Raw genomic sequence first — 26,159 nt, forward strand, 5'->3', positions numbered from 1 at the left:
TACTACTCAATTATCAAGTTTTTTGGGTGCCTTTTCGCTTAGCGATGGAACTCAAAAAAATTTGTCGGCGAAGGTCTAATTGTTTTTGTATAAAAAAATTTGTCCACATTTCCACTACAACAACTTTTGGGAAATATTTTTAAATAATGTTGTAGCTTATTCACACCTATACAATGGTATCAGCACAAATTCTTCTGTACATTGTATGTGATCACTATTATTATAAATGCATGCAGCTGATGTCAAATTAAAAACACAAAATGCCTTATTTGCCAAAATACCCACTATAAGTTATAGTTATTATTTACTACTTCCCAGTATAATTATGGCTAATTATGGCTAATTATTATATACTTCTCGAATGCATACAATAAAAGTTCATCTTCAATTGTGATCACTTCAGTAACTTGCAACTGTACTATATATATGGTTGTAGTCTATACGTTTGTTATCATTCCTGTTAGCCTGGTACAACAGAAAGGGAGACGAGGAGGATCGAAGGAGGCGACAGAAAAGAAGAAGGAGGAGGAGAAGGAGAAGAGGAACGATAAGGAGAAGATTAGAGAGCTAAAAGGAAAGAAGAGGAGAAAGAGAAGCACTGGAGAGCAAAGTGGAACGAGAAGAGGCGCCGGAGAGCAAAAGGAAGAGGAAGAGAGGTGTTGGAAAACAAAGAAGAACGAGAGAGAAGAGAAGAGGCGCTGGAGAGCTAAAAGACGGTGAAAGAGGATCGAGGACAAACACAGAGGAAAACTTGCTATAGTGACTTTGTTCATAATGCAATTTCGTGATGCTCTGTATAACCTAAAAAGGCCTTGGGGGAAGAGAAGCTAGGGGACGACAGGGAAACAGAAAACCACACACAAACAATATTATTATACAATAATTATACAGACCATAACCATAATTATAAATAATTGATTATAGAAGTTCTATAAGTGTATCGTTAATTAAATGGAAAGAGCTAAAACAACAAAAAGCTCGCGAGTGTGTACGCGATGGTGCATGTAGTCTTGCATGCTTGTTGTTGGGGGTGCTGCTCAATTTCAATTGCACCTTCTTAAAATCTCATCCCATTCGTTCATGTCAATCACATAATTACTCACAACATGCTGCAAAATTTACAGTTTACAGTTATTACAATTATATAGGGCTGATGTTATATAATAAAAAATATATATATATAATTATACGGAGCAATTCCAAATTTAGGGCAGCGTCAAGCTAATAATAAATTACAATAGTCAAACTTGATGATGATGCGTTATTGTGCAATGTCTATTTTGAAGTCAGATGTAACCATTTCAATTTCGGAATCTTGTTCGTGTGAATTTAATCGATTGTGCAGTTCCATTTTGAAGCGATCGCCATACGCCCTACTTCTTCTCCTAGAAGGAGGTGTGGCCAAAACTGGTGGACTAGCTCCGTCTAGAAATTCATCATCAGAGTCAGCTGAAACATAACCTATCCCGCTCACACTGTGAATGTGGTATGAAGATCTCGTTTCTGACTCTTCAATTGTAGTGATTGGTTCACCAGGTAGCTTTTTTGGCGATCGGCTCAATTTCAATTGGTCGACTAAGATCCCAGAATCAGCAGTAGATTGGTCCTCTCGAGTGTTGATATCTGACATTGGTGCGTGCACAGTTGATAATGAACTTGCTGGTAAGTTATTACTGGCAGTCATGGGCATACAAGGATGCTGAAACTGATCTGAATTGAGGAAGATATCAAATGTATTCTGCGGCATAATGTACATAACGTCCCATGAGTTCATATTGAGTCTAGCCTCCCTATCAAGAGCCTTCAATGCTTCAAGGTGATCAGCACCGTCAAAATCAAAGCTTTCATCACTATCAATCTCATCTCCTGTTTTCCGAAGCGAGGGGTTTCGTGAAACGCGTCGAGAAAGGTTTCCCATCTCGTATGTTCCATCCTTTGATTTCCTCTTTTTACAACCACAAGTTACAAGCCATAGATTACGTGTTTCTTTCGCAAAGACAACGAAAATCAAGAAAATGAACAGCCCTTGAAGTGAATTAAAGATGACAAACAAATATTCAATGTAATTAGAAGTTCTCAGAACAGTAAAAGCACCGAATATCCACGTAAGACCGAATATAAGGATCACAGCAAGGATCGTAAAGATAGTTCGAACAGCAGCTCTCCTCTTCTTTACCTTGTTTCTATTTCGGAATTGCTTCGTGCTGTACCTCAAGATGATGATGAAAGCTATAAAGAACATAATAAGGTTGAAGATTAGGATGCCAGCAATAGGCCCAAGGAATGACGCATAGAAGACAACACTATGGCTGATGAAGCAACTGTAATGTGAGAGAGAAAAATCAGTATTTCATTATCCAGTGACATTGATAGTCGATAAAGACTTACAATTGTTGATGAATGCTGAAGCTTCTGTCAATACCAATTGGCACTACTACAGCTGGAATAGGCAACACTGCAAAAATAATAAATTTAATAACAGGAGTTTCTTACTAGTGAAAAAGCAGATCAACTAACTTACACCAACAGATGAGTGAAGCGATGACAAAGTACGCAACAGAAGTCTTTGTAGCTGAAATGAGTTTCTGGAACATGAGCACTGCCTCCGCAGCCATCCACATCAAAGCTACTAGAGTGAAGTAGTGGATCAATGCAGAGATAGACACACACAGCTCGAATATCTCCACCCTTGCAATACCACATACAAATGCCACCAGCATCAGAGCAACAGATAAACAGAACTGGATACGCAACACTGTAGAATCTCGTTTGCGAAGTTTACTGCAGAAACATTAAAGTTTGCTGACTTTAGCTATATTTATAGTAGCACATACCTTTGCAATTCATACTAAAACATAATAATGGCACAAGAGTAGTCTACGTTACTAGTAGTATTTACCTGAATAGCAGTAATGTAATGACTGTCAGTGCTAGTCCCAGCAGTGATATACCAACTCCCACAACAACAATAGTGGAAAGGATGGGTCTTTGAAGCACTGGTGCTTCTGTAGGCTTAATACGAACATCCTACAAAGCATGACAATTTAGAGTGATTAATAGTTCCACTAGGAAAGCTTCAAAACTCACCAGCAACACTGCAAAGTTAGTCAGGTGGCTACAGGAACAAGTAACGACACCGTCCTTGTCTGATTCCAATTTGCATCCATTGGTGGTCCAGTTTCCTCTTCCACCTGTAATGAGATAATTATTATGTACCATTATCATTTTTCTGTGTTATAATTTTTAGTTTTCACTCACCAACAGCTGAGAAATCCCAAGACACACAAATTGGGTCAGAATAATTTCTATGGGTGACTGAAATAGTGTAGTTTATCGACTCCTTTAGATTCTTGATGGTTCTTTCTGATACAGTTGCCATTATAATGGGTGAAACTTCATGCGAAGCTGGACTCCTCAACACCTCAGTGCCATTTGAAACAATGATGGGAAACAAGACACTCTTTTCATAGTAACCAAAGTAGAGTCCTATTGTATCGTCTGTTAGTTGTGAGGGGATCGAGTGAGGCAGAGAAATTGAGGACAAGAAAGTTCCTTCATCACCACTGCTTGAGGACAAAAGTCTCGCAATCACTTTTTGATCCGGGAGATGCACAAATGTAACAGTCTTTCTTTTCAGCTCATTCGGAGGAAAGATTTCATCAGACATGCCCTATGATGAAAACAATTTGTAATTAGAGTGTAACTATCAGTAAATTTCAGTAATACCTTTTCTACGGAGAATCCTAGGAAATTGTGGTTCTGATTCAAACTTTCAAATCCATCAACCTTGATGAGGCCCTCTGTGATTGCCTCCACAGCTCTGACAAGTCTATTTCGAAATGAGAGACACAGTGTTAAATATTCTGAGCACACATACATGTACTATACTTACTTCACTGACTCTTCTTGTACTACATTAACTGGCCACTCCGGGAAGTGTAGTATGTCAACCACAGTCAATATCAACTCGTATGTCTGCAGAGCAAAACCTATTACTAAAATGTTTTCTAAGCATCAGCACGTCAATGCATTATGACTTTAAGCATGCAATACTTGCGTAAAAAAACTTACCTCTGAATCGATAGTTGCAACTCCATTCGTCACATTCCTAGAATAGCCATAGAAAATCGTGTAGATTGGCCCAATAAATTCGCTCAATCCATCTGGGTTTTCTTTTCTGAGTCGATGAAGAGCTTTTATTAACTCCCGAAGATATTCTTTAGACAGACCACCATCATCATCGGGCAGATTCTGTATTGAGAGGGTATATATCACATATAAAATTTGTAAGTCTTCATTGGCACTATACCTTGATAACATGTTTCAAAATAGCCTCAACACTGGCGTAACAACTCTCTACTTCAGGAGGACCCCAAACACCCTCAGGGCTACAACGTCTTGAAGCACTGCTATTGATGCATTCAAGAACTACAACATCATTAGGGAATGCTTCTGGCCATTCAAAGTACCCTCGAGATGTGTCCGTATTTCCTCTCACGCACACAACTGTAAAATGTAAGCAGCAGATTGTTTGTGACTACTGATACAGACATTTTAATCAACCTGGCATTATAGGTATGATTAACCATCTCTTACCATCTTCATCATAGATCGCCACGGTTGCCCTCTGTGTACTCTCTGGAGTGTTGACTCCCACACTCAAGCTGGTAACAACAATGTCAAACCTCTCCACACTCTCCACAAGACGATCATCGAGCACTGACACCACAACACATAGCGTTTTGTTCTCCTGACTAGGACTGAACTCAAGATTCCTCTCCAATGGGACATAATCGTGATCTACAGGTAACATGAGATCACCAGGTGTATTTAATTCTAGTACTCACAAATTCTCTAGAAAGGCTACAATTAGTAACTATAATTATTATACATAGTTGAACATGCATAGTTGATTTTAAAACTCACTGGCAGTTGCAATTGCCAGAGGACTGTTGGAAGATGCTGTAGCAACTGTGACGGTCACATTCCTCTCAATTTCCCCAGAGAGTTCCACGCACAAAGTGACACTTCTCTCAATTTCAATATCTTCACTAACATTAAGTAATAGCTCAACAAATCCCACAGTCACAATGTCGTTATCAATGATGTTGACAGTGCTGGTGTTGTCAATGACAATGACACGAGGTGTGTAGCTGGTCGCTATGACTGTAAAGTATTCGGTAGTCTCAAGGATCGAATCGTTTACGATACTGATGAATGCACAACGTGTGCTGGTACCAGATGAAGGAGGAAATACAAGAGAGGCAGGGTCGCTGAAGGTGTAATCTGCCTGACCACCTGTGGGAAGGAAACCAATTAATGTATATCCGATCTATCTATTGAGTAACACTAGCAATTATCTGCATGCACATCGAACATTCACGGTTTAATTACGCAAAAATAATCTATCTGCATGGTCACATTAGGCTGACCTTGTTGGGCAGTAGCTGGCTGTGTTGAGATAAAGCATTCCACTTGAGTTTCGGTTCTCCCGGTCAACTCGATACACACCTGAGCTGGCCCCTCTCCTTCCTCCACTTCGTAAGAAGGCGCTCCAAATCTCAGAGTGGCCTCATCATCATCAATAATGGTCACAGTGGCACTTGGAATGTGGACACTGACTCCAGTGGTACTTTCATCAATATATAAACTGACAGTGAAAGTCTCATTGGCTTCATATATGATGTCATCTATGACAGTGAAGTCTGCACACAGAGTTTGGTTGTCACTCTCAGATGCTTGAAACATGAGCGCAACTAATCTCACACTGGTGTAGTCAGCGCCACCTATATAGAACAAAAATGAGTGAAATAGAGCTAGATTCTAGTACATTTTGTATTAAGTTTATCATTGAGACAAGGACATACCAGTTGCTGTGTTGGAACTGGTGGAGAGCATTACAGAGATACTCTTCTCAATGCGACCAAGCAGCTCCACGCATACTGGCTGGATTCTCTGGGCCTCCATGACTTCATACTTGCGTTCCTGAATCCCCATTCTCACTCCGTCATTGTCTAAGATGTATACATCAGCCACACTAGCAGCTGTAGTGTGAACCACACTGTCCTGAGAGGTCAAGAACACTTGGAACGACTCGGTGTTTTCCAAAACATTGTCATCGTTGAGGGCAATAGACACACACTGCCTTCTAAGGCCCGTGTGGGAGATGCTCTCGTTGCGGAATAACGTGACATTGGATATTGCACGGTAATCATCATTCGGAGTAGCTGTAGTGAGGAAATAGGATATGTTAACGAATTTCACTTCTCAGATTGTATTACAGTAATAATATACGAAAGCAAAGCAACAGCATCTAGAATTTTTCACAGATGATAGTTGTTAAACTCGACATAACTATGCGATGACAGAGGAGATTTTGCCCTACATAATAATTAGTGTATGGTTCAATTGATACAACTCCATGTGTACACATTTTCCCCAAATTTCTCTCTCTTACCCAGTGCCCCCTCTGCAGATGGTCTGGTAGAAACAAGAGCAGATACTTCTATCACAGCTATGCCCTTCATCAGAGCACAAACTTCAACGGCACTTCCCTCTTCATCAGAATATTCAGCTGCCTCAAATACCACTTCCACAACTGTGCACACACAAAATTAAGGATCAACAGGTACATTGATTAGGTGGAGGTATACTATACATTAGTCAATAGTGCTTACTGTATCCACCACTTACAGTCATTGTCAGAGATGACAACAGTCAGCGTTCTGTTAATCCCAACCGTGACTTGAGAAGATGAAATAACACGCAGCTCAATCGAAAACTCTTCCGGATTCTCAAGAATATCATCATCTATCACTGAAAAATCAGCACACTGAGCTTCTGTGATGTGGGCAGGGAATACAATGGGAACAGTCTTTGTGATGTAATCATCACCAGCCACAGCAGAAATGGGAAATGTTTGAAATAGAGCATTAATGTCAAAGTCCGCCTCCCCGGAGAGTCGGGCACACACGTGTACTATCTCCTCGTCCTCAGACACAGATATTGTGCTCATTTCCAAGGTAATGGTGACAACTGTTTGATACAACATTATCATGGGCATCAACATTAGTAATGTGCAACTTACAGTCATCGTCTTGGATAGCAACAGTGGCAGATGACTTTGTTTGATCAATAACAATACGTGGGTCATTCGTTTGCAAGCTCAGATCCAGCTGCTTACTGCCACCCTCTTCTGTCACACTATCGTCAATGATTGTGATAGTTGCACACTGGGGACTGGATTCCGGCTTATCGGCACTGAGCCTATCAACAGGACTTAGCTGATACAAGGCAGAAAGCACATCTTCACTTGTTGGGGGGAGCTCAATGGTTAATCCCTGAGTCTCAAAATCAACACCCTCTGTGAAATAAAGTATATTGAAAGTTACATGTAGCAGTTAACGTAGCAAAACCCCTTCACAAACAGCTACTCTCCTACAAATATATGTAAGGTTCAGTGACGCCCCTAAGGACACATTCTAGTTGTTAGGTTGCAAACTTGTAGGTCTCACATATATTTGAGCTTGCATGCATGTGTGTCTTTAAATTTACCTCTCATGAACTTTACTACGATTTACCTTTTGCAGTAACCTCCCTGGTAGATATGGTCACAGTAAATGGCTTGGTGGAATACCCTCGCAAGAAGAGACACACCTCAATATCCCCAACTCCCTCATTGACAACAAATGACTGCTCGGTAAAACCAATAGTTACCTCTGTGATGAGAACAGATACCAAAAATAATTAAAAAGTTACACTCGAGGGCGACATTACATACCATCATTCTCCCTGATGATCACCGTAACAGTGCTGTGTTGAGTGACCTGTACCCGTGGGTCATCTGGTATCAGTTGAAGCAGTAATTGCTCATCCCCCTCGACAACAGGGTCATCAAGCAGAGTCACACTGATGCTCGAACTTTGGATCTCCACTCTCTCTCCCACACTTTGGGTATTAAGAATATTGTTTGCGAAGTATATGGATTCCCCCCGAGCCTCATAATCTTCATGCTCTGTGATAGATGAATAGAAGGAGGAAGTATAATTATAATTATGTTATTTATGTACAGATAGTTTTGTATAACTGTTCATGAATTTAAATTCAATACTGGGATACTGTCACATGCAAGGGTGTGCCTGTGAACGGCATGCATTTGAGGGTGGGTACAAACGGCTCAACCCATGAATACCATTAACACATTCTATGCAGTGCTTCGGTTGATACAGAGAATGACTACAACAACCATCATGGCATGCAGGTGCTTTTAAATATGTACACAGTTATGATAGCAGTCGAACATTTGCTTTGGAGCTCTAAACTCTGCTACAATCAAGAGAAGTGAGTACCTGTAGCTGTTCCATTGACAGGGACCATTGATACTGAAACGGGAATGTCAACTTGACCTGATTGGCTTATGATCAGTTGGGTGCTCGCTGCGTTTCCTTCCTCTCTGACCTCAATTGTAGGGTCAGAAAAGAAAAATCCTATCCTCACAACTATAAAATAAGCAAGGCACTAATTATTATTCACACGTACATAGCAATGACATGTATTTATACGTACACAGCGAATATTAAAGAATGTGTTCTCACCATCATTATCACGGATCAGGATGTCAGCAGTGTTCATCGTGAAGGACACCAAACTATCGAAATAATCCACCGTCACACTGAATGTTTCTATTTCTGTTTCAAAGTAAGGGTCATTTTTGATGTCGATCAGAGTGCATGCAGTGGTGGCATCAGGCAAGAAGATAATATTTTCAACTTCACGTGTAAAATCACCACGATCTCCATCAAAGACTGCAGGGAAAGTGAGTAAAACGGATACATAAAGTATTTCTGGCAAAACCACACTTAAGCGGACAATGGTCCAGCACTTACAATTAGCAGTTCCCTCGAATAGAGTAGTCTCTACTACGATTGTCCACTCCATTTCTCCAGTCCTATTGACACAGATGCTGATTTCATCTTTTGCTTGCCCTTCATTGAATTCGTATTGACTTTGTAGCAGGCTGAGTTGAATGTCTGCATGCATGCACCAGAAAATTTAAATCAGCACGAGAATATCTCAAGAGAAAAATTATTAAGAGTTAAGTTACTGAGTCAGCGACACATAGCAACTACATGAATGTTTACGCAGGCTTCAGAGAACTGCCAGGATTCGAGAATACATGTAACCTAATACCAGTGCGAATATGAATGCAGTCTAGACAAAAGATAAACAACAATTATACCATTACCATCCAGATTATTACCAGTTTGTGATAATTACCTGCATGTAACTACAAGTATGACCTTCACTAGAAACACTTTGCGCCAAAACATTCACTCCTACTCATATCTGACAACCACCCTTAGTGTCTTCAAATGACTAGCGCAAATCTATAAGGCTTGGGCCACACATGTATGTATGCTAGGCCAGACAAAACAGTAGCACCATACGAATTAATAAACATACCATCATTGTCCGTGATGCGAACAACAACACGAGGTTTGGGAACAGAAACTTCCAGAGCCTCATCTTTGTAGATTTCGAAACCAAATATCTCTTCTCCCTCGTAGACTGTGTCCTCGATTATCGGTATCGTGAGACAATGTTGCTGTCCTGCATTGCTGGGAGTGAACTCCAAGACAATACTGTTGCCGGCAAAATCATCGCCATTAGTAGCCGGTCGGACTATATCTGTGGAAAGAGAAATAGTAATGTGCAGTACACCAGCTACAAAGTTTGGCTGATGCAAGCAAGAATTAAGTACCTCATGTGATCCATACAAAACGACAAAATTGGTTTTCTTGTATTATCTATCTCTGACTAACAGCATTATAGCGCAATTACTTTGAATGAGCTCAACAGGTTTCCTGGTCCTCAATGTAACGCTGAAGTTGCCACCCAACTGTTCCGGCGTCATGAGCAAACAAGTTGTGACTGAGCCACCCTCCATCACAGTGTACCCATTCTGGTCGAAGGACAACACTACTCTCCGAGCTGTAAACATAGATTTATAGCATAATTGTTAAGCAGCAATTAACTAATCTGGTGCCAAACAACTAAAAGCAATTAAACACATGGCGCACAAATATGTAATAAATTAACAAGCAGCATGCATACCATCGTCATCTTGTATCGTCACTGATACCCGAGAAGTATCCACAGAAATTCTCTCTTGGGAAAAGGCATTGCTGAAAGCAAAGTAGAACGCCTCCTCATTCTCAAAAATCTCATCATTTTGAACTGAAATTGTTGAACACACAGTTGATGTTTGCACAAATACCAACTCTCTATTGATTGCAGGTGAGAAGTCTTCATTTTCTGTAAGAAAAAATTCGGTCCATAAGTACGTACAGCACATGCATGTACATTGTAGGTGCAGCTAGTTAGACGTACCGCCTAGCAAAAAACCTCAAGAGACATATTCGCGTATGCATTTGACCACAATATGCCATGTATAAGCATAGACAGAATACAACAGCACTATATAATACCTATAGATCTATCTAATGCTTGGTGTTACCTAGAGCAGTTCCTGGACTGGTGTTGTACGCAACAGTGACAGTCTTTTGTGATGTGACAATGTTCCCATTGCTGTCAGTGATCTTTCCACAGACTTGCACAAGACGTTCCTCCTCAGACACCACCAATGTAGAGGTGAGGGGAGCCATGATACCAACTGTAGAGAGGCACATTATCTTTATGACAGTGAATACAACAAAAATGGTGTTTGTTTTATGGCACGATGGCAAAGTCGGTTTTATAGTAACAACGTGAACAAGCGTTCTCATACCATCATCATCCTGAATTCTTATGACAGTCTGTCGTGGCAGTACAGCGATAAATTGGTTGGTATTGCCTGTAGGTTGCAGTAATAGAGTAGCATATTCCTCATCTTCAAGTACTGCATCATTTTCGAGTGTAACTGTAATGCACTCAGTGTACTGTGCAAAGAATGACAGTTGTCTATTGTTCACGTTGTAATCGTCATCATCTGTGAAAATGTATCCATGTGCAAGCAATGCAAACACTCATTCCATAGCATTAGCACTTGATGTTTACCTAATGGCATCTAAGATAGACAACATCTCAACACATTCCAGCTGGCTATTCAGTTACCTGCAGTCTGTAGTCCGGTTACTATTGACGCAGTGATGGTACTTGAGAGCATTCCACTGAGCACGGAGGCACACACCTGAAGGCTGCCACTGACCTCAGATACAGTATGAGCAGTTTGATCCCAACCAAGAATCACACCTACATGTACATAATTATTATGACCATAATTATTTTATAGCATGCTGAGCACATAAATTTCAAACACATAAAACTAGAGTGATGGGCATGATGTAATACTGGCAATAATACTCAGCTGTCACATAATAGTTTTGCATGTGTGTCATGCAGTTGTCTCTCACAGGAAGAGTATATTATAGACTCCATGGCACCATTCAGAAATTGTAATCATTACACACACCGCCAGATAAACTGATTCACACGCACCAGATTAAGCATAGCAACAATGGTTTAATTTATGCTACAGATTAAGTTGAAGGACATGCACAGGAATGCAATCTAGGTCATATTTTCATTGCTTAATGACTTACCAAACTATGAATACAATGAACTTGGCCACTTAGCATTTTTATTGTGTATCTAATTCAACATTGATTAGCTATCATCCTTTCTCTTCATGATCGATTCAACAGCTTGTCTTCTAAAACAGTGGCTACACTATAATAATAGAATCATGGTACATACTGCATCCCTCGCTCATAACTCTTAAACATACTGTATAGCTACAAGTATCCCATAAAATGTAGGCTATAGCTATAATTTATAACACATGTTGTTTTAGCCACACCAGTTCTTGGAAAATGATTTCGCCAATTAATTAAATTGTGAGGCATTCCTAGTAATGATAAACTGGCCCTAAACTGCAGTGAACATTGCACCCAATACTAAAGTCTATCTAATAGGGATTACTAGTGCATGTATGTACCTGGCAGTGTTGGTATGGTGTCCACTCTCCACACCCACAGTCCCTCCTCCCCAGAGTTCCCAGTGTCAGTGATGTCCAGTACATCCTTAGTGCCTGACGAGGGAAGGGTGGTGTTTTGGTCACCCCAGCTGAGGCCCACTTGAGCAAACGGGGAGCCAGAAAGTTGCATTCCTCCAGTTAAGTAGTACACGATGATGTAGGACTGCGAGCCACTCGTAGCCAGAATACATTGAAATGTGTTTGTCTATGATAGTGGGACACAATATAAACAAAGCATTCAAACACTGACATACCAATCAAGCCAAGACTATAGAGTGCATGCGGAATGGCCATCCATGAAAGTTAGAACAGTGTAGGTACCACAGGAATTTCAGGAATATCAATTTTAGCTATAGGTCAGTTGAAAGGTTGAAACTCTACGCTGATATAAGAGCTTCCCCACACACAAGCTCTACATGCCTCATTGGGTGATGTCAGAAGCTGAGCAATGCTAACACATTGTCAACACACGTTCCAATCCTCTGACATACACAGTTCTCAGTAAAACATTAAAGTTAAATCAACATAGGGTACTTACTTCCATAGCACTGCCGATTCCTTGCATGTTTTCCCATGTCACGACAACAACTGATGAAACTGCAGACAATGTACTTGGCAAAGCAGTTCTGACAACCGAGGTGGCCTTAGTGAGATCAGCAACATCCACAGATTCTTTAAAGTACACCTGGCCACTCTCTGAGTAGTTGTAACTGGTCCAAAATGGTGCTATCAGGGAGGGATCAGAGCGGAATGTCCCAGGGAGAAAGTCGAAGTCTGCTCCAAGAGATATCAATCCATTAGAATTCACCTGAAGTCAATAAGACATATGACACAATCCTGCATAAAAACCTACATAGCAAACTTCTCGTGTGAGTAATTAATGTGTACCGCTCACTGCATAATGGTCACATCACAAGCATATATAGTTATAAAATTATGTACATGCATGTAAAAAGGGATTGACTGTGTACCTGTAAAGAACTCCTTTAATACTACCTGCAGCAAACTACTACTGTAGGGAATGATGAATAATGTTGGACAACAGGCATGATAGGCTAAAATTCCAGATTAGTAACTTAGTCTACAATAATTTTGCACAATGTACGGCGCTCGACTCTTCTACGTGTGTTACGTAGGTACATCCTCAGAGTGCAAAAAAGAGAAGACACTGGCTGGTGATAATTATGATACAAAGAAAGGTTTGGCATACATATAATGTATTTGCACTCTAGTTCTATAGATGCACAATAAATAAATTATTATACATGTAACGTATTCGCATCAATTTTGCTTCCCTGCCACAAGTACAGGTCAAATATAGCAGTAGCACATTGATTCAGCTGTTGCTTGAGCTTCCAATACAAATAATGTAGGTGATCAAAAATAATGTATAGGTGATTGATCCATAAAAGTGGACATTAGTGGCCGGTACAATACCATCCGAACCAGTATAGAAAACATGCATACCAAACACACAAACAGTCGCTCGCAGTAACCTCTATGGTTTTAATTGTTGTCTGCATAACATGCAGCCCATGCACAAAGGGTATAGACTGTATACACATGCAGGCCGGAGCAAGACAGCTATATAGATTTTGCATGTTATAATTATAATTATGATACACTCACATAGATTGAGTTGAACTCAAGACCATTGTATCTAAATGAGTTGCTGAGCTGGAGAAGAGAGCTAGCAGTCTGTCCTCGAGGAACCACTCTCTCCCCATAACTGAAAAAACTTGAGACTGAAACAGCTTCAGCTTGAAGTGCAAGCAGGGTCAACACAAGAGCATATAGACCTAGTCTTTGCATCCTTGGTTCGGATTTTATCTCAAAACTCTCTTCAACCACTTTCAGGTCGCTACAAATGCACTCCAGTCATTTGGAGTGTTTATTATAGCATGCAACAGTTTAACAGTGAATTCTTTCAGCATTCTATGGCCGCCCACTACAGACAGCAGTATGACACTTACCGACAATAGTTCTGTGTTTACACCAATTTAACCACATTCATCAGTACCCACTCACTTGCTACATTTTAGGTCTTTGATGGTCAAATTGTGGTATCTAATAGCTGTGGAATGTACAAAGCTTATGGTGGTGTAGACATAACCATTAACTTTCAACATTCAACTGAAGCACCAGGTCTAAAGCGATTAATAAGGTAAATCTTGGCAATAAACACTGAGCAAGTAAGCTAAACACCCAGGTGCTATCATAATTTCGTTTGAGTCACTGGATAGACCATAAATATTACAGCTCTGTCGATTGATCATAGTGAAAATGGAATCATGATAAATCAATTAGAGAAATAACAAATTACACAAGAATGTACAACAAATTACTCTCCTACTCTCCCTCCATACAACAGTGCAGTTATCATGAGGGTGGCTGCTTTAATGACAGATAAAGCTTCCCTTTAATCGTCTGTTTCTCGACATTCTTAAGGTTCTGTATTATCTGGTGCAACTGATCCACAATTTTCTTCTTGTCCATATCAGATTTCTTGCTAGTGAACTTTCTCACAAGATCCTTAGATGTGATTGGCCTTCGAGACAGATAATGCTTTACTTCTTCGTCGGTTATAGTACTTAGGGAGAATTCCTTCTTGGGTTTTTTTGGAGGTGGCTGAGGGGAAGCGGAGGGGGCATTGGACGAAGTGTCTGATTGTCTCTCTCTCTCCCGTTTTACTCCTTTGAGACTGCTATCTTCACGGGATGTCTTAGGAGACACAATGACTGGGTCTGGGAATAATCAGTCATGATTATAATTATTTATAAAAATGATTACTGTGGAACACACTAATGGGAAGGGCATCATACAAAATACCGTGTGACATGGATTAGTGACCAATTACATTCATAACGGATAACTAAATTATCAGTGCATGGAATGTGTAACCTGAGCCACTGATAATATTCACTAACGTATATGTAGTTCCACCATTCAACTGTTCCGGATAGCCACCAACAGCAACAACATTGACCTTAATGGGAAAGCATCCCAGGAATGAATGAACATGGGTTCTAGGAGCCAAATACAAAGTAATCTACAGATGTGCACACTTGAGAGGGTGCTAATGTGGGAAAACAGCAGGAGTAATTAAGTTATTGTCCAGAAGCAAGGCCGATAGATAGCAAAACCACAATTTGGTTGTCAGCTGAATATCATTATGCTTCTACCTAGGAGGAGACTGTAATCATTCATACAACCTGTACAGCCAGCCAGAACAACAAGGACTATAGCAAAGACAATAATTATAACCCAAGTATGAAGATTTTCCGCTGGTGGAGCATAGCAGCATAATGATATTCATAGATGCCAGCCTACTGTGGTCTTGTGGCTCTGGAGAACTGTTGTGCAAGCCAGGTAGAGGCAACAGCAGGCGCACATTCATTAACACCTTAACATTTCTCAGAGGAGTATTAAACCACCTGGTGGTGTGGCAAGTAAAAGGAGTGCATCACATAATACTAACTATAATGCATCAATAGGTAAGCACATTGCCAAAAGCTAATCCAAAATCTGTCTAGGTATGAATGTTTCTACAGCTTATCTATACCTTTGATCGTGTGCATGCCTTATCTAACGGCAGAGAAGGTTGGACATGCGTCATAAGTCATGTGTGATTTTCTTCACAACACTCCCAACGTTACAATAGATACCGCATGTGGAGGAGGTCCGACATGCTTGCACGAATCACTACAAGTTCAGGTAATTGTGGCCAATTATAACGATTTTGAAAGCTTTGCACTCAGAGATTCTGTTCTTAGTCTCTATAAAGCCTTCTATAAGTTTGCATTGACAACAAAAATGCCAGTTCATTAAACAATCTGATGCACGTGATGCAGTGGCGGACACAGGAATATTGAATATTGAAAGAGGGGGGGCTATCACCAGAAAATTTGCAAAAAAAAGGTCAACTGTTTTTCGAGTGTAGCAATTTTACTAAAAAAAAAGGTCAACAACCTTTTGGTTGGGTACTGTATGTTCAGCAGGATAGACTAGCTAGCAGCACATTAGGACACCAGACTAGCTAGATTCAACAGCCTACAACTAAATGGTCTGCTGAAGCATAGCACGTGACATGATTGCTGTTCTAAGCTCTAAGCAATACCCACTTCGGTAAAATCCAGGGAACGAGCCAGAGCTGCAGTCTGTCTAGATGGAGGGGGGGGGGGCTACTTGTATCCGCCTCTGTGATGGTGGTCCAACCTCCTCTGATCTAACTAAAAGTTACTAGGAAAGGTCAGAAGTAAAGTAGCAGACCAATTAACAACGGTCTGTTGGCCAATATCTTGTCATTGGTCATTGGCTGTTAGCACTTAATACAGAATGGTTTTTGTGTGCACACATCCCAGCAGCAGTTTCCTTTGAAGAATTAACACTTCTAAAACAGCTGTTTAAGTCAGAGGGTGTGACAGACAACCCAAAACACGGTCTAGTACAAACATCACCAATTAGTAAACTGAAAACATTTAGCAAATACAATACAGAATCTTCAAAATGAAGCCACAGAACGCAATGATGTATTTACGTACTCAACCTGCACCACTAACAGAATGTTTATTACATCAAAAGACAGTCATAATGGGGAATAACAAAGGGAACTAGGATGCACTCAACAAATAACTCAGTCCCCATTGTGAGCATAAAGTGCCTACAGTGTCATAGCAAAACCTACGTACAAGTACATGTGCACCAATGCTCACCTTTGTCAAATGGTTTCTCAATGTCAATCTCATCATCTTCCTTCTCAGACTCAGTCTGTCCGGATTGCTTCTTTATTAAAGCATTGAGCTCCTTGCCTACATGTAAGTCACAATAAGCTAAATGCACGTTTCTTAACGGTACAGGTATGCACTTCTAAGTGATAATTATGGTGAATGCTATCACAAACAGGTTTTTAGTACAAGTACTGTAGTGCTAGAAATGTATGCGTGATACGCTATTTATGTGAGCGGCTATCATATCGCATACTTTTGTATAGCACAATAAATGATTGAGAAACTAAGTTAATTGCGAATATCGCAATTTTATGCTCATACACAATTTCTAGCACTACGGTACGGTGCATGTAAATCCACTACAGCGAAAACATTCCATTGTTACTTCTTTGTGTCCAAGGACAATCTCGTCTGAGAACTACATGTATTAGTGTAGTACCTCCATGAAATACTCACTACTCGATTTTGATTTGCCTACAGGGACTCTACATACCACGCTATTAACGATTACCTGTATCTTATGGTGACCCATCTCAATTCTACAGCCCCTTTGGTCTACAACAGTGCCCACCTTCCTCGGTGAGCTCGTCCTCACTGGAGCTCTCACTGAACCCTTTGTCAATGTCTCCCTCTTCGGCCCGCTCCACCTCCTCATCATCTTTCGGTACCTCTTTTATCGCCTCTTTAGCCTGCAGGAAAAATAAGGAGATACATGTACGTCAAAGTAGTATTATCTCTATGTTTGAGACATGTAATTGATATTACTAACGTAAATACAGTCTGACCACCATACCTTGGATTATGTTACGATTGAATTAATATTAATGGGTGCATGAGAACATACAGTAATGATAATTTTATTCATATAAAATATGCAACCAAGGCAACACTTCCTCCATATAAAATATGCAACCAAGGCAACACTTCCTCCAGATAGAGCATTGTGCGTGCAAACCACGTTATGTCAACAATTTCGTGAAATTGAGATGCTGTTCGCACTAAAAGAGGAAGTTAAAGTTCAACTGTAGACTGTTGGACGCCTATGCATGTAGGTGTAATGAATGACATTTGATAGGTTACTGCTAAATAGAGATTCTGATTAAGACTAAATTCTATGAAGACTATAGTCAATGTACATCGCAAGCATTCGCATGATTATGGTGTATTAAAAATTAATGTTTAATGATCGAAATACGTAACCACATGCAGTCACAAAATCACTCATTTAGATACAAATAATAGGCCACAACAACTGAAATGACACGGCATCACCACGCTGGCTTCCTTTTTCTCAAAATTGAATCCCTAGTGCCTAGGAAACTCATTGACAGTAGGACAGATATTAACCATGCAATTATTGGACTTGTAAATGTGTGGGTTACAGTGACAACTCCGTTCCCACATATTACTAGTTGTTTAGAATAATAATTATGAGTTCCCCCCGAATATACCATGGATTTGTATCTTGTTGAGGTTATAGAACATCCATTTATGCATAGGAATCTTCTCCACAGAATAAACAACAGTGAACGTGGGGAATCCATGAACATAGCCTCTATGTACGACAATAGAGTTCCATTAAAGATCACGTTCGTAGACCACACAATATCAACCTTGAGTTGTACATGTACATTGTACAATCACGTACGAGAGTGTACGTTAAGCAAGCTAACATTGTTTATTTTATTCTATAGATACCAGTAATTATACAGTCACTTGAAGAATGCTTTGTACTAATTCATTGGTTTTTATAAGAGTTTTACACATGTACGTAGGCACAAATCGGTCAGTGTAACGCTTTATTAAATTACACCAAATCGGTGTTGTGCTATGCCCTTCTCATAACAGCACCAACTGCCCTGAAACATAAACCTCATATTTAAGAGTGCATGCAACATACCATGGCAACAAGTAAGTAGGATGGGCAGGTTGGTTGTCCTATTACTGAATGTTTTGCAAGTATCAAACATACACGCATGCACGTTTTGTGAGTGTTAACCGTTTTGGAAAACCTATATCAGTGTACTTGTACGACACCACAAACCATCGCAGATAGCAAAAGTTAGATAAGTTAGAATGCGTAATCTAGAGCGCAAAAGTTAGATAGCAAGTAGTGGCTAATTAGCAGAGGTTTTTCACTCGCAAAACATTCTAAAAGTACGGTTGCTAAGACAACCGTAATTTCATGGCTAAAGCATTCTCACAGTTACATGCACCTTCAGTTCTAGCCATGAACCATTCATACTAATTTCGATAAGGGTTTATTAACGTGGAGTAGTGATTACCTAAATATTAGCTAAGTGACCAAATGCTAACCAAGTTCAAGCCACCAGTGGTCACAACAAGGGATTCAGTTAGGTCGAATATGGTGCGAGTGTTGCAAATAGCCAATAATGTAGTATCTCGAAACACCAAAGAAGTTTTTGCTTACAGTGTGCAGCAAAAACTTAGTGTGCCGGTTGGGGATTACAGCACAATACACACGCTTGTCAACACATTGAAGTTAATTTAATGTGGTCCGTGCAAACTAAACTATGACTTGAGATTACAACACATGTACCAACCAATCTGCAATCCAATGTAACCTGATCTTACCTTGTGTACTACTAACCAGTAGTCCGCTACACAAGCTAGCTGTAACTTGATTAGTGCTGACAAATCAAACTGCTAGAGTGTATTTAGCGGTAAACAGACATGTACGTACAGACGTGTACATGTAATTAATTGAATCCACTGATGTACATGACTATACCACGCATATTTGGTGGATCGACTCGCACTTGCCGAAAATTCTTTTGTCATACACTCGCACTATAAAAATGTTCAATAACTCAAATTTACAAAACAGTAGCATGCACTGTGCAATAATTCATACACACATACAGTAAAATAATTGATAAAACACATGAGCGTGGAATTGGGGGCAGCCTGGGAGTGTTTCCATATGCACACATGTAATTGGCAACCAGAGCCAAGAGCTGACTTCCACCTTTATGCTAATTTAGTTAATGCATTAAGATGTGAGGATCACTGACTAGTGCCTCTATCAACAACACTCCAATGTGCCAATTTACCAGGAGGTACACCTCCGTTACCTGCATGATACATGTAAATACTAGTACAACACATTATACGTACACCCCCTGTATCATCAAACAGTAAATCCACTGGAGGAAGAATCAATTTTGAACTGGAAATACTACATCATGTAGGGTGACACAAGGTAGATTGATAAAGCGCTCTAATAAAGATGATAGCTTTAGAGTGAAAACAGATCTATGAGTGAAAATCAGCATCTTAATCCTAACGATGTGGCCCAAAAATTATGAACAGCAGTACTGTAACAATACAATAACATAGTAGAATTATGCAGAAAGAGTTGGTGCACAGCCTAACAGGAGAAGCAAGGCTCCCACAAGACCCAGTACCATCTTTTTTTGGCTACAGACTATAAATCGAATCTGATGGCAACGACAAAATTTTCTATTGAGTACTCTACTGTGTTCTGTGTTGATGAAAACTTGTACTGCTTAGCACTCAGTAGGACTCATTACGCTCGCCCTAATTATTTTAATAGAGCCACGGTGACACAATTGCACCGTGCGTACATTGTAGCATGACATCTGATCATAATTATACAGCTCCTGGTAAGATAGCATGATTAACAGTATCAGTTTGCACTGCCATATGGTAGACAAACACCCTGACTGGGAATGTGGGCTAAGTCCGACATGCTCTAGTACTCAAAAATGAGCCCACCCCCAAACTACCATTAGAATGCATACTGGTATTTGCCATATTAAAAACAGGAAACACGTAACAAAATAGCGCTGTATAATATTATTAGTGGGCAATGTTATTGTAGAGAACACTGGCTACATAACCGTTTTGACTACTGTCCAACAAGAAACATAAACACTTCAGTATTCCTTCATAAAAAGTAAACCAAAGCAACAAAGAACAAGGTAACAGGCATGCGATCATTACATATCACACTTTGCAATGAAGATGTCATCCCAGGATCAATAACAAGCCACAACACCTTGCTGTGACAGTTATTGACTTAACTCAATGATCAAGAATGTGACAAGCAAAAATTAAAGCAAACATAGCCGCATGTTTAGCACTTGGTGACTGAGAAAAAAAGATCAAGCCTTGCACTGTCTACCTTCATGCACAAGCTAGTACATGTACATGCAAATGGTGCTGTTGACCAGCATAATTATTATTGATTTTGTAGATGAGGTAAGAAGGCACATGTAAGTCGCAATACCTGCTAAACTAGTAATCTCTGCCAAGGAGTGGGATGGAGTGAGAGGGAGGCTCTATATTTATAACAGCATAGTTTCGTGGGTATTAATTTCTGCGAATGAGAGTAAAATCGCAAAAATTTGTACCAGCAGATACATGTAATTGAAAAATACAATGAATCTCAGTAAAACCACTTGGCGAGTAATTAGAAACGTTATTAATTTTGAGTAAATTTATACGAGCTAAACAGTAAAATTGCAGACATATCTACCTGTGAAAATATGTCACCTTAAATTAAGGTAGCCATGAACTTAAAATGCACAAAATCTACCCTCAGAAGCTAAGCCTTCCCTATCACCTTATAATCTTTCTCGGATACTGATGAAGCGTCACTCATGTAGTCCACTTCCCAGGACTCCATATCACCCTCATCCGTCTCTTCTCCTCCCTCAAATGCACCTTTATTTTTAGAGAGCACTTTCTTACGAGACTTGGTTCTTCCCCCACCTGTTGAGGAAGATACATGTAAATACTTTCACAACAGTAGGCACAACTAGGAAGTGTGGTAAAGAGCATCAAAATTCCACATCAAATGACCGTACCTTCATTGCCACTTGCGTCTGATGAGACAGCATCCGACTCACTGTCTGTCAACATCTGTGGTGGGATCAAGATAGGAAACACGACTTTGCATGCGGTTGTCATTAACCTATACACTGTACATGTACGTGTTGACGTTGTAATCAGAAGGCAAATGCCAATGTTGCAGTTGAACTCAAGAAAGCACTAACCAGTTCTCCCGAAGACTTGCTTTTCTTTTTCGAGACCCTTTTCCCTTCAGCCCCAAGGTGAGTTTTATCATCACCCACACCTTCCTGATCCCGCAGACGCTTGCTCACCATCACGGAGAAGTAGTTGAGTGTCTTGTTGCGCTTTTCAAACTGAGCCTCAGCTTCTTCCTCATTCAAAAAATTGTACTTGACAGGTGGGATGAAGTCATACCTGCAAGAGAATAGAAATGGGCTCACAATGAGTACATGTACATGTATAACCTAACAGCAAACAGTCCACCACAAAATTAATGACCGGCCGCTTCAAGCGGGAGTCTACTGTACAGCGAGAATATATTTCGAGGGTATAAACTGTCGCGGGTTTAATTTTCATGGAGTACATGTAGTGCCGTATGCATGCATGCGATATTAAATTCGCAGTTATAAATGTTCGTGGTACATGCCTAATCCACGAAAACCACGAACATTTATACCCTCGAAATATACTCGCTATACGGTATTCACTTTTGGAAACTTTCAACACAATACTTTTTTACGAACAGATTTTAACACACAAAAATAACTTGTTCAAAACTACATTACAGGGTAACCGAAGGTTAAACTTAATGCTGAATTTAGCGGTTACTAAATTATTGATGAATAGGAGCCCCATCCTGCTTTACAACTGCAACGATAAATTTGGAATGCATTATGGGATCATAATTAAATTTAAGCATGATTTATGGGAGAAATTTTTCGTATTTTTCGTTGTAGAGCACAGGATTCTCGTTAAAAGGGCATTAAGGGGCATGGTACCCTGCTTCAATTATGACCACATGTAGCTATAACATTTTATTATTAGGCTAAAAAACTTTTAGTATAGCTAGCTTTCTAGTTGTTCCAAGTCAACATGAGTCCAGTACAGTAAACTGCTACTGAACATACTGTTACTGAAATAAGTTTGATGTGAAGATACTGTGTTGAGGACTGAGGTACAGATTTAGGTATCTCTCTCAGTGTGTTCATTGTGTTTTGTCAGCCCATCAAATACTCCCCTCCTTTCTTTTTCTGCTAGCTAGAACCATGGAGCATCATTTGCTATTAATGCACAATAGGTTCTATGTGACCATTCTGAACGAATATTTAGAATAAAACTGGGTAGTTCATACGAAAATTTAAACCAACGAAGATTTCAGTAGATGGGCGGAGCCTGACAGGCAGCAAAGCCACAGGATGCCTTACCCCTCTAATATTCAACATTGCAATTTGTACATGTAGGTACATGTATGTATGGACTGGCACAAACTTTGCTTTTTGTATTCATGATCCTTTATCAACTTCTACGTGAATTATTGCGCATGCGCACAATAGCATCAAGTGCATACAGTTCAGACAGCAGAGACGGTCCAAGGCAGCTCAGATAAGGACTTGTGAGGCCATACAGGTCAGGTCACAGCAGCTAACTTGATAGACAAGCACAGTAATGTTTACGTTTGGGTCCAGCAGTAGCCATTACCGTCTTTCTTCTAATTACAGCGCCACAATTTGTGATTTTCCAGTGGTGTACAAGTAGAACAAGAGTACTACAGTAGAACCTCGATTATCCGGCTTGGCAATTTTTTTTTTAATAATTCAGAAAATGGGCGTGTCCCCTTAAATGCGCATGCGCATTGCAGCTGGTACTATGGAGACAGGCATGCTTATCTTCTGCGCATACGCAGACAACCATGTGGCACTACTGTTTATCAATTAAGTAGGTGGATCGCGGCATGGTTTATCTATTCGATTATCCGGCATATTCAGTTATCCGGCTTGCCTCTGGAACCAAGGTGTCTGCATGGTTCCACTATAGTAGCTGTTTTCATGAGGCTATCAAAGATCAGTTGTACATATCGCCGCCTCGCCGTGTTATAATTTCTTTTCTGCGCTAGCAACAAATACCGTATATGCTTGATCAGAGGCCGCTCTTGTATAAAGGCCGCACTCAAATAGTAGCCTCCCTTGCTAGCAAAATAAAACACTTAGTAGCCGCTCTCAAATAGTAGCCTCAGTGAACTTTGACTCTAGCATTTCTGCACGTGGCAGCCAAAACAAATTATTAATACTAGCAGCTAGCTACATGTACGTAGTTACTAGGTACATATAGTAGCTTGTTAGTGCTTCACAAAGACTTTCTCATGGCAGAGTTCAAGTTTACGCAGGTGAAAAGAACTTTTGATGACAGTTGAATTAGTTGGAGCTAATAAACGCTGCTCTTGAACAGTGGCCTCTCTCAAATTGTAGCCTCCTCTTCCAGCAAAATGAAACATTTAGTAGCCGCGGCTCCTGATCAAGCATATACGGTAATTCCAGAATTTACTTGGCGGCGCTTAATTGGAGTAAAATAAAAATTATATACTTGGCGCTTCTATTAGTGGTGCTGTAATAAAAAAAAAGACGGTATACATGTACTGAAAACGTCTTAGTGATAACCCTGTTAGGCCTGATAACTCAGCTACTTCAGCAATCGGCATATAGTTAGGTGTACATAAAATCGAAGCAAATTGAAGCAAAGAGCTTAAACGAGACACAGACACTCCTGAGGCCAGGCAGGCACGCCTCCATTAGATCTAGGACGCAGACACACTTTACAGTGTGCATACTTATATACACATGTATAATACGAATAGGGGCCCCTGATATGAACAAACAACCAACAAACAGCGGTAACGCACGGCAATGCTCGCCCAATAATATTGTGTATTCTCCCAGTATAATAGCCAACTTACCAGCTCTCAATTGGGTATGCCTCAAATGCTTTGTCTTCAGACACTGTCAAAATGTAGTAGGAGGAACTACTGTTCACTGTGCCCTCCTTGCGTCCAACGAAACTGCAGAGTTAAACATGTAGCATGAATATGCACATACATGTAGCAATAAAGACCTAATCAAAAATAGTAAGAAAATACCAGGCAAGGCTGCATTTAGGGGGTGGGGTAATTCTCCTCCCCCCCCTTGAGCCTAGTTTCGCCTCCTCCAGGATCAGCTTCATTAATAGACATTTTGCACTACTATGACTTGAACAATTGTCGTTTGGCATTGCATAGCTACGGGGGGCTTTGCCGCCCCTAAACATTTCACATTCCTAATTCCCCCCCTGAACCAAAATGCAGCTCTTCCAGGTACATGTAAGCTAACATAAGTATGTTTTACCAGCCCAAAAATCCATGCTCTCATCCTTAAATTTAAAGCCACCGATGGATAGCGGTGGCCCGACAGTGTCCACTATGTTAGTGTGTAGTGTATTTACTGTTTTCCTTCACGTTTCCTCTCCTTGAGCACCCAAGGCTGGTCGTCGGGGTTAGCTCTTCGTATGTCATAACCCCTCTTCCTTTTTCTGACCTCCTCTCGTCTTTTCTTGCCAAACTCACTTCCTTCGCCTTCTTCAGGATTACCATCTTGTCTCTTTACAGCCTTTCGATCAAGAGTAGGCTGCGCATTGTATGTGGGTAACTTGACATTTTGTAGCGACTAAGACAATCATTACCAAAAATCTGTAGTAGAGGCTAGAAGGGGTTGAAGTTAGAAACTAGCCTCGTTCCTAGCCAAAATTTTCTCTATTATAACGTTATCAGTAGGTCGAAAAGATAACTTGGCAGGTATCTATAATATTATTGCATGGGTATCTATTGCATGGGGTGTTTGTGCGCATGCGCTACATGTAAATCATTTCCCAGGGGAATCTGCTCTAGGTTAGTAGAATAATTATTGATAAGTACTGTCAACTAGTTCGTTTGCTCCAATAACACACTTGTCTCAATGGCATCACCTGAATTCGTCAAGCCAGAAACGAGGCTAGTTAGTAACATACAAATTGGAGGTTTTAATATTTAAACAGGCAATCGTTTCACACTATGCGCAATCAAAAACTAGAACAGTCATTGGATTTAAAATAGCGAACACTACACATGTTCTCAGTGACTCTTGTTGCGACTGAACAACTTACTGTATGTATTGCGGACACATTGTGAATGAAGGCTTAGAGCAGAACATAGCATGTCAAATTGGTAAATCCCTTACATTGGTTAGTGTTTCCAGGTCACATTTGTGAGGTGGTTTGAATCTCATTACATGCCAGTTCTTGTCTATAGACCTGCATAATCGAGTTCTCAAGTAATCAGTAAACATACAATGCAGTAAGTTTCTTACTTCCCTAGCTTTACTCTGTATTCTGTGGAGGATCCTTGAGGAGAAGAACTTTGTGCTGCCGCCATGACAGATTCTGACTTAACTTTTAAGTAGGGCGGAGCCTACCCCACCTGGCACAGTCTTTCAATAAGGTAATAATCACTCTGGGTAATAATTGCCTGTGGATCATGTGATTGTGTCAGCCTCCTC

General features: G+C 40.3%; 3 protein-coding genes across 3 annotated transcripts in view; 1 reads left to right on the forward strand and 2 right to left on the reverse strand.

Annotated features, from left to right (window-relative positions):
• Positions 1-1,124: 1,124 nt before the first annotated feature.
• LOC135331209 (adhesion G-protein coupled receptor V1-like) lies at positions 1,125-13,942 on the reverse strand. Its single transcript, XM_064526288.1, has 31 exons — positions 13,664-13,942; positions 12,573-12,842; positions 11,996-12,239; positions 11,113-11,250; positions 10,787-10,987; positions 10,517-10,672; positions 10,114-10,314; positions 9,841-9,990; positions 9,463-9,687; positions 8,886-9,029; positions 8,595-8,804; positions 8,349-8,498; positions 7,781-8,014; positions 7,581-7,718; positions 7,088-7,363; positions 6,694-7,035; positions 6,458-6,598; positions 5,868-6,227; positions 5,433-5,786; positions 4,927-5,298; positions 4,597-4,800; positions 4,310-4,506; positions 4,072-4,251; positions 3,893-3,975; positions 3,727-3,829; positions 3,259-3,670; positions 3,088-3,191; positions 2,900-3,027; positions 2,522-2,781; positions 2,389-2,455; positions 1,125-2,321 (listed from the first exon to the last, which is right to left on the reverse strand). The coding sequence occupies exons 1-31, from the start codon at positions 13,844-13,846 to the stop codon at positions 1,262-1,264; spliced, it is 7,287 nt and encodes a 2,428-aa protein (XP_064382358.1). The 5' UTR covers positions 13,847-13,942; the 3' UTR covers positions 1,125-1,261.
• A 364-nt stretch (positions 13,943-14,306) lies between these two features.
• LOC135331219 (general transcription factor IIF subunit 1-like) lies at positions 14,307-26,130 on the reverse strand. The gene is made up of 10 exons (XM_064526300.1): positions 25,971-26,130; positions 25,842-25,914; positions 25,072-25,253; positions 24,551-24,652; positions 21,804-22,014; positions 21,615-21,669; positions 21,371-21,519; positions 17,333-17,450; positions 16,747-16,842; positions 14,307-14,778 (listed from the first exon to the last, which is right to left on the reverse strand). Exons 1-10 carry the CDS (start codon positions 26,033-26,035, stop codon positions 14,414-14,416), a joined length of 1,416 nt encoding a protein of 471 aa, XP_064382370.1. The 5' UTR covers positions 26,036-26,130; the 3' UTR covers positions 14,307-14,413.
• LOC135331216 (kelch-like protein 20) overlaps positions 15,667-26,159 on the forward strand; it is a 45,022-nt gene continuing 34,529 nt past the window's right edge. The window contains exon 1 of the mRNA XM_064526297.1: positions 15,667-15,677. The gene's annotated coding sequence lies outside the window, so the exon portion shown is untranslated. The remainder of the gene's footprint in view (positions 15,678-26,159) is intronic.

Source organism: Halichondria panicea, chromosome 2 (assembly GCF_963675165.1).
Source record: "Halichondria panicea chromosome 2, odHalPani1.1, whole genome shotgun sequence".
Taxonomy (NCBI): Eukaryota; Metazoa; Porifera; class Demospongiae; order Suberitida; family Halichondriidae; genus Halichondria; species Halichondria panicea.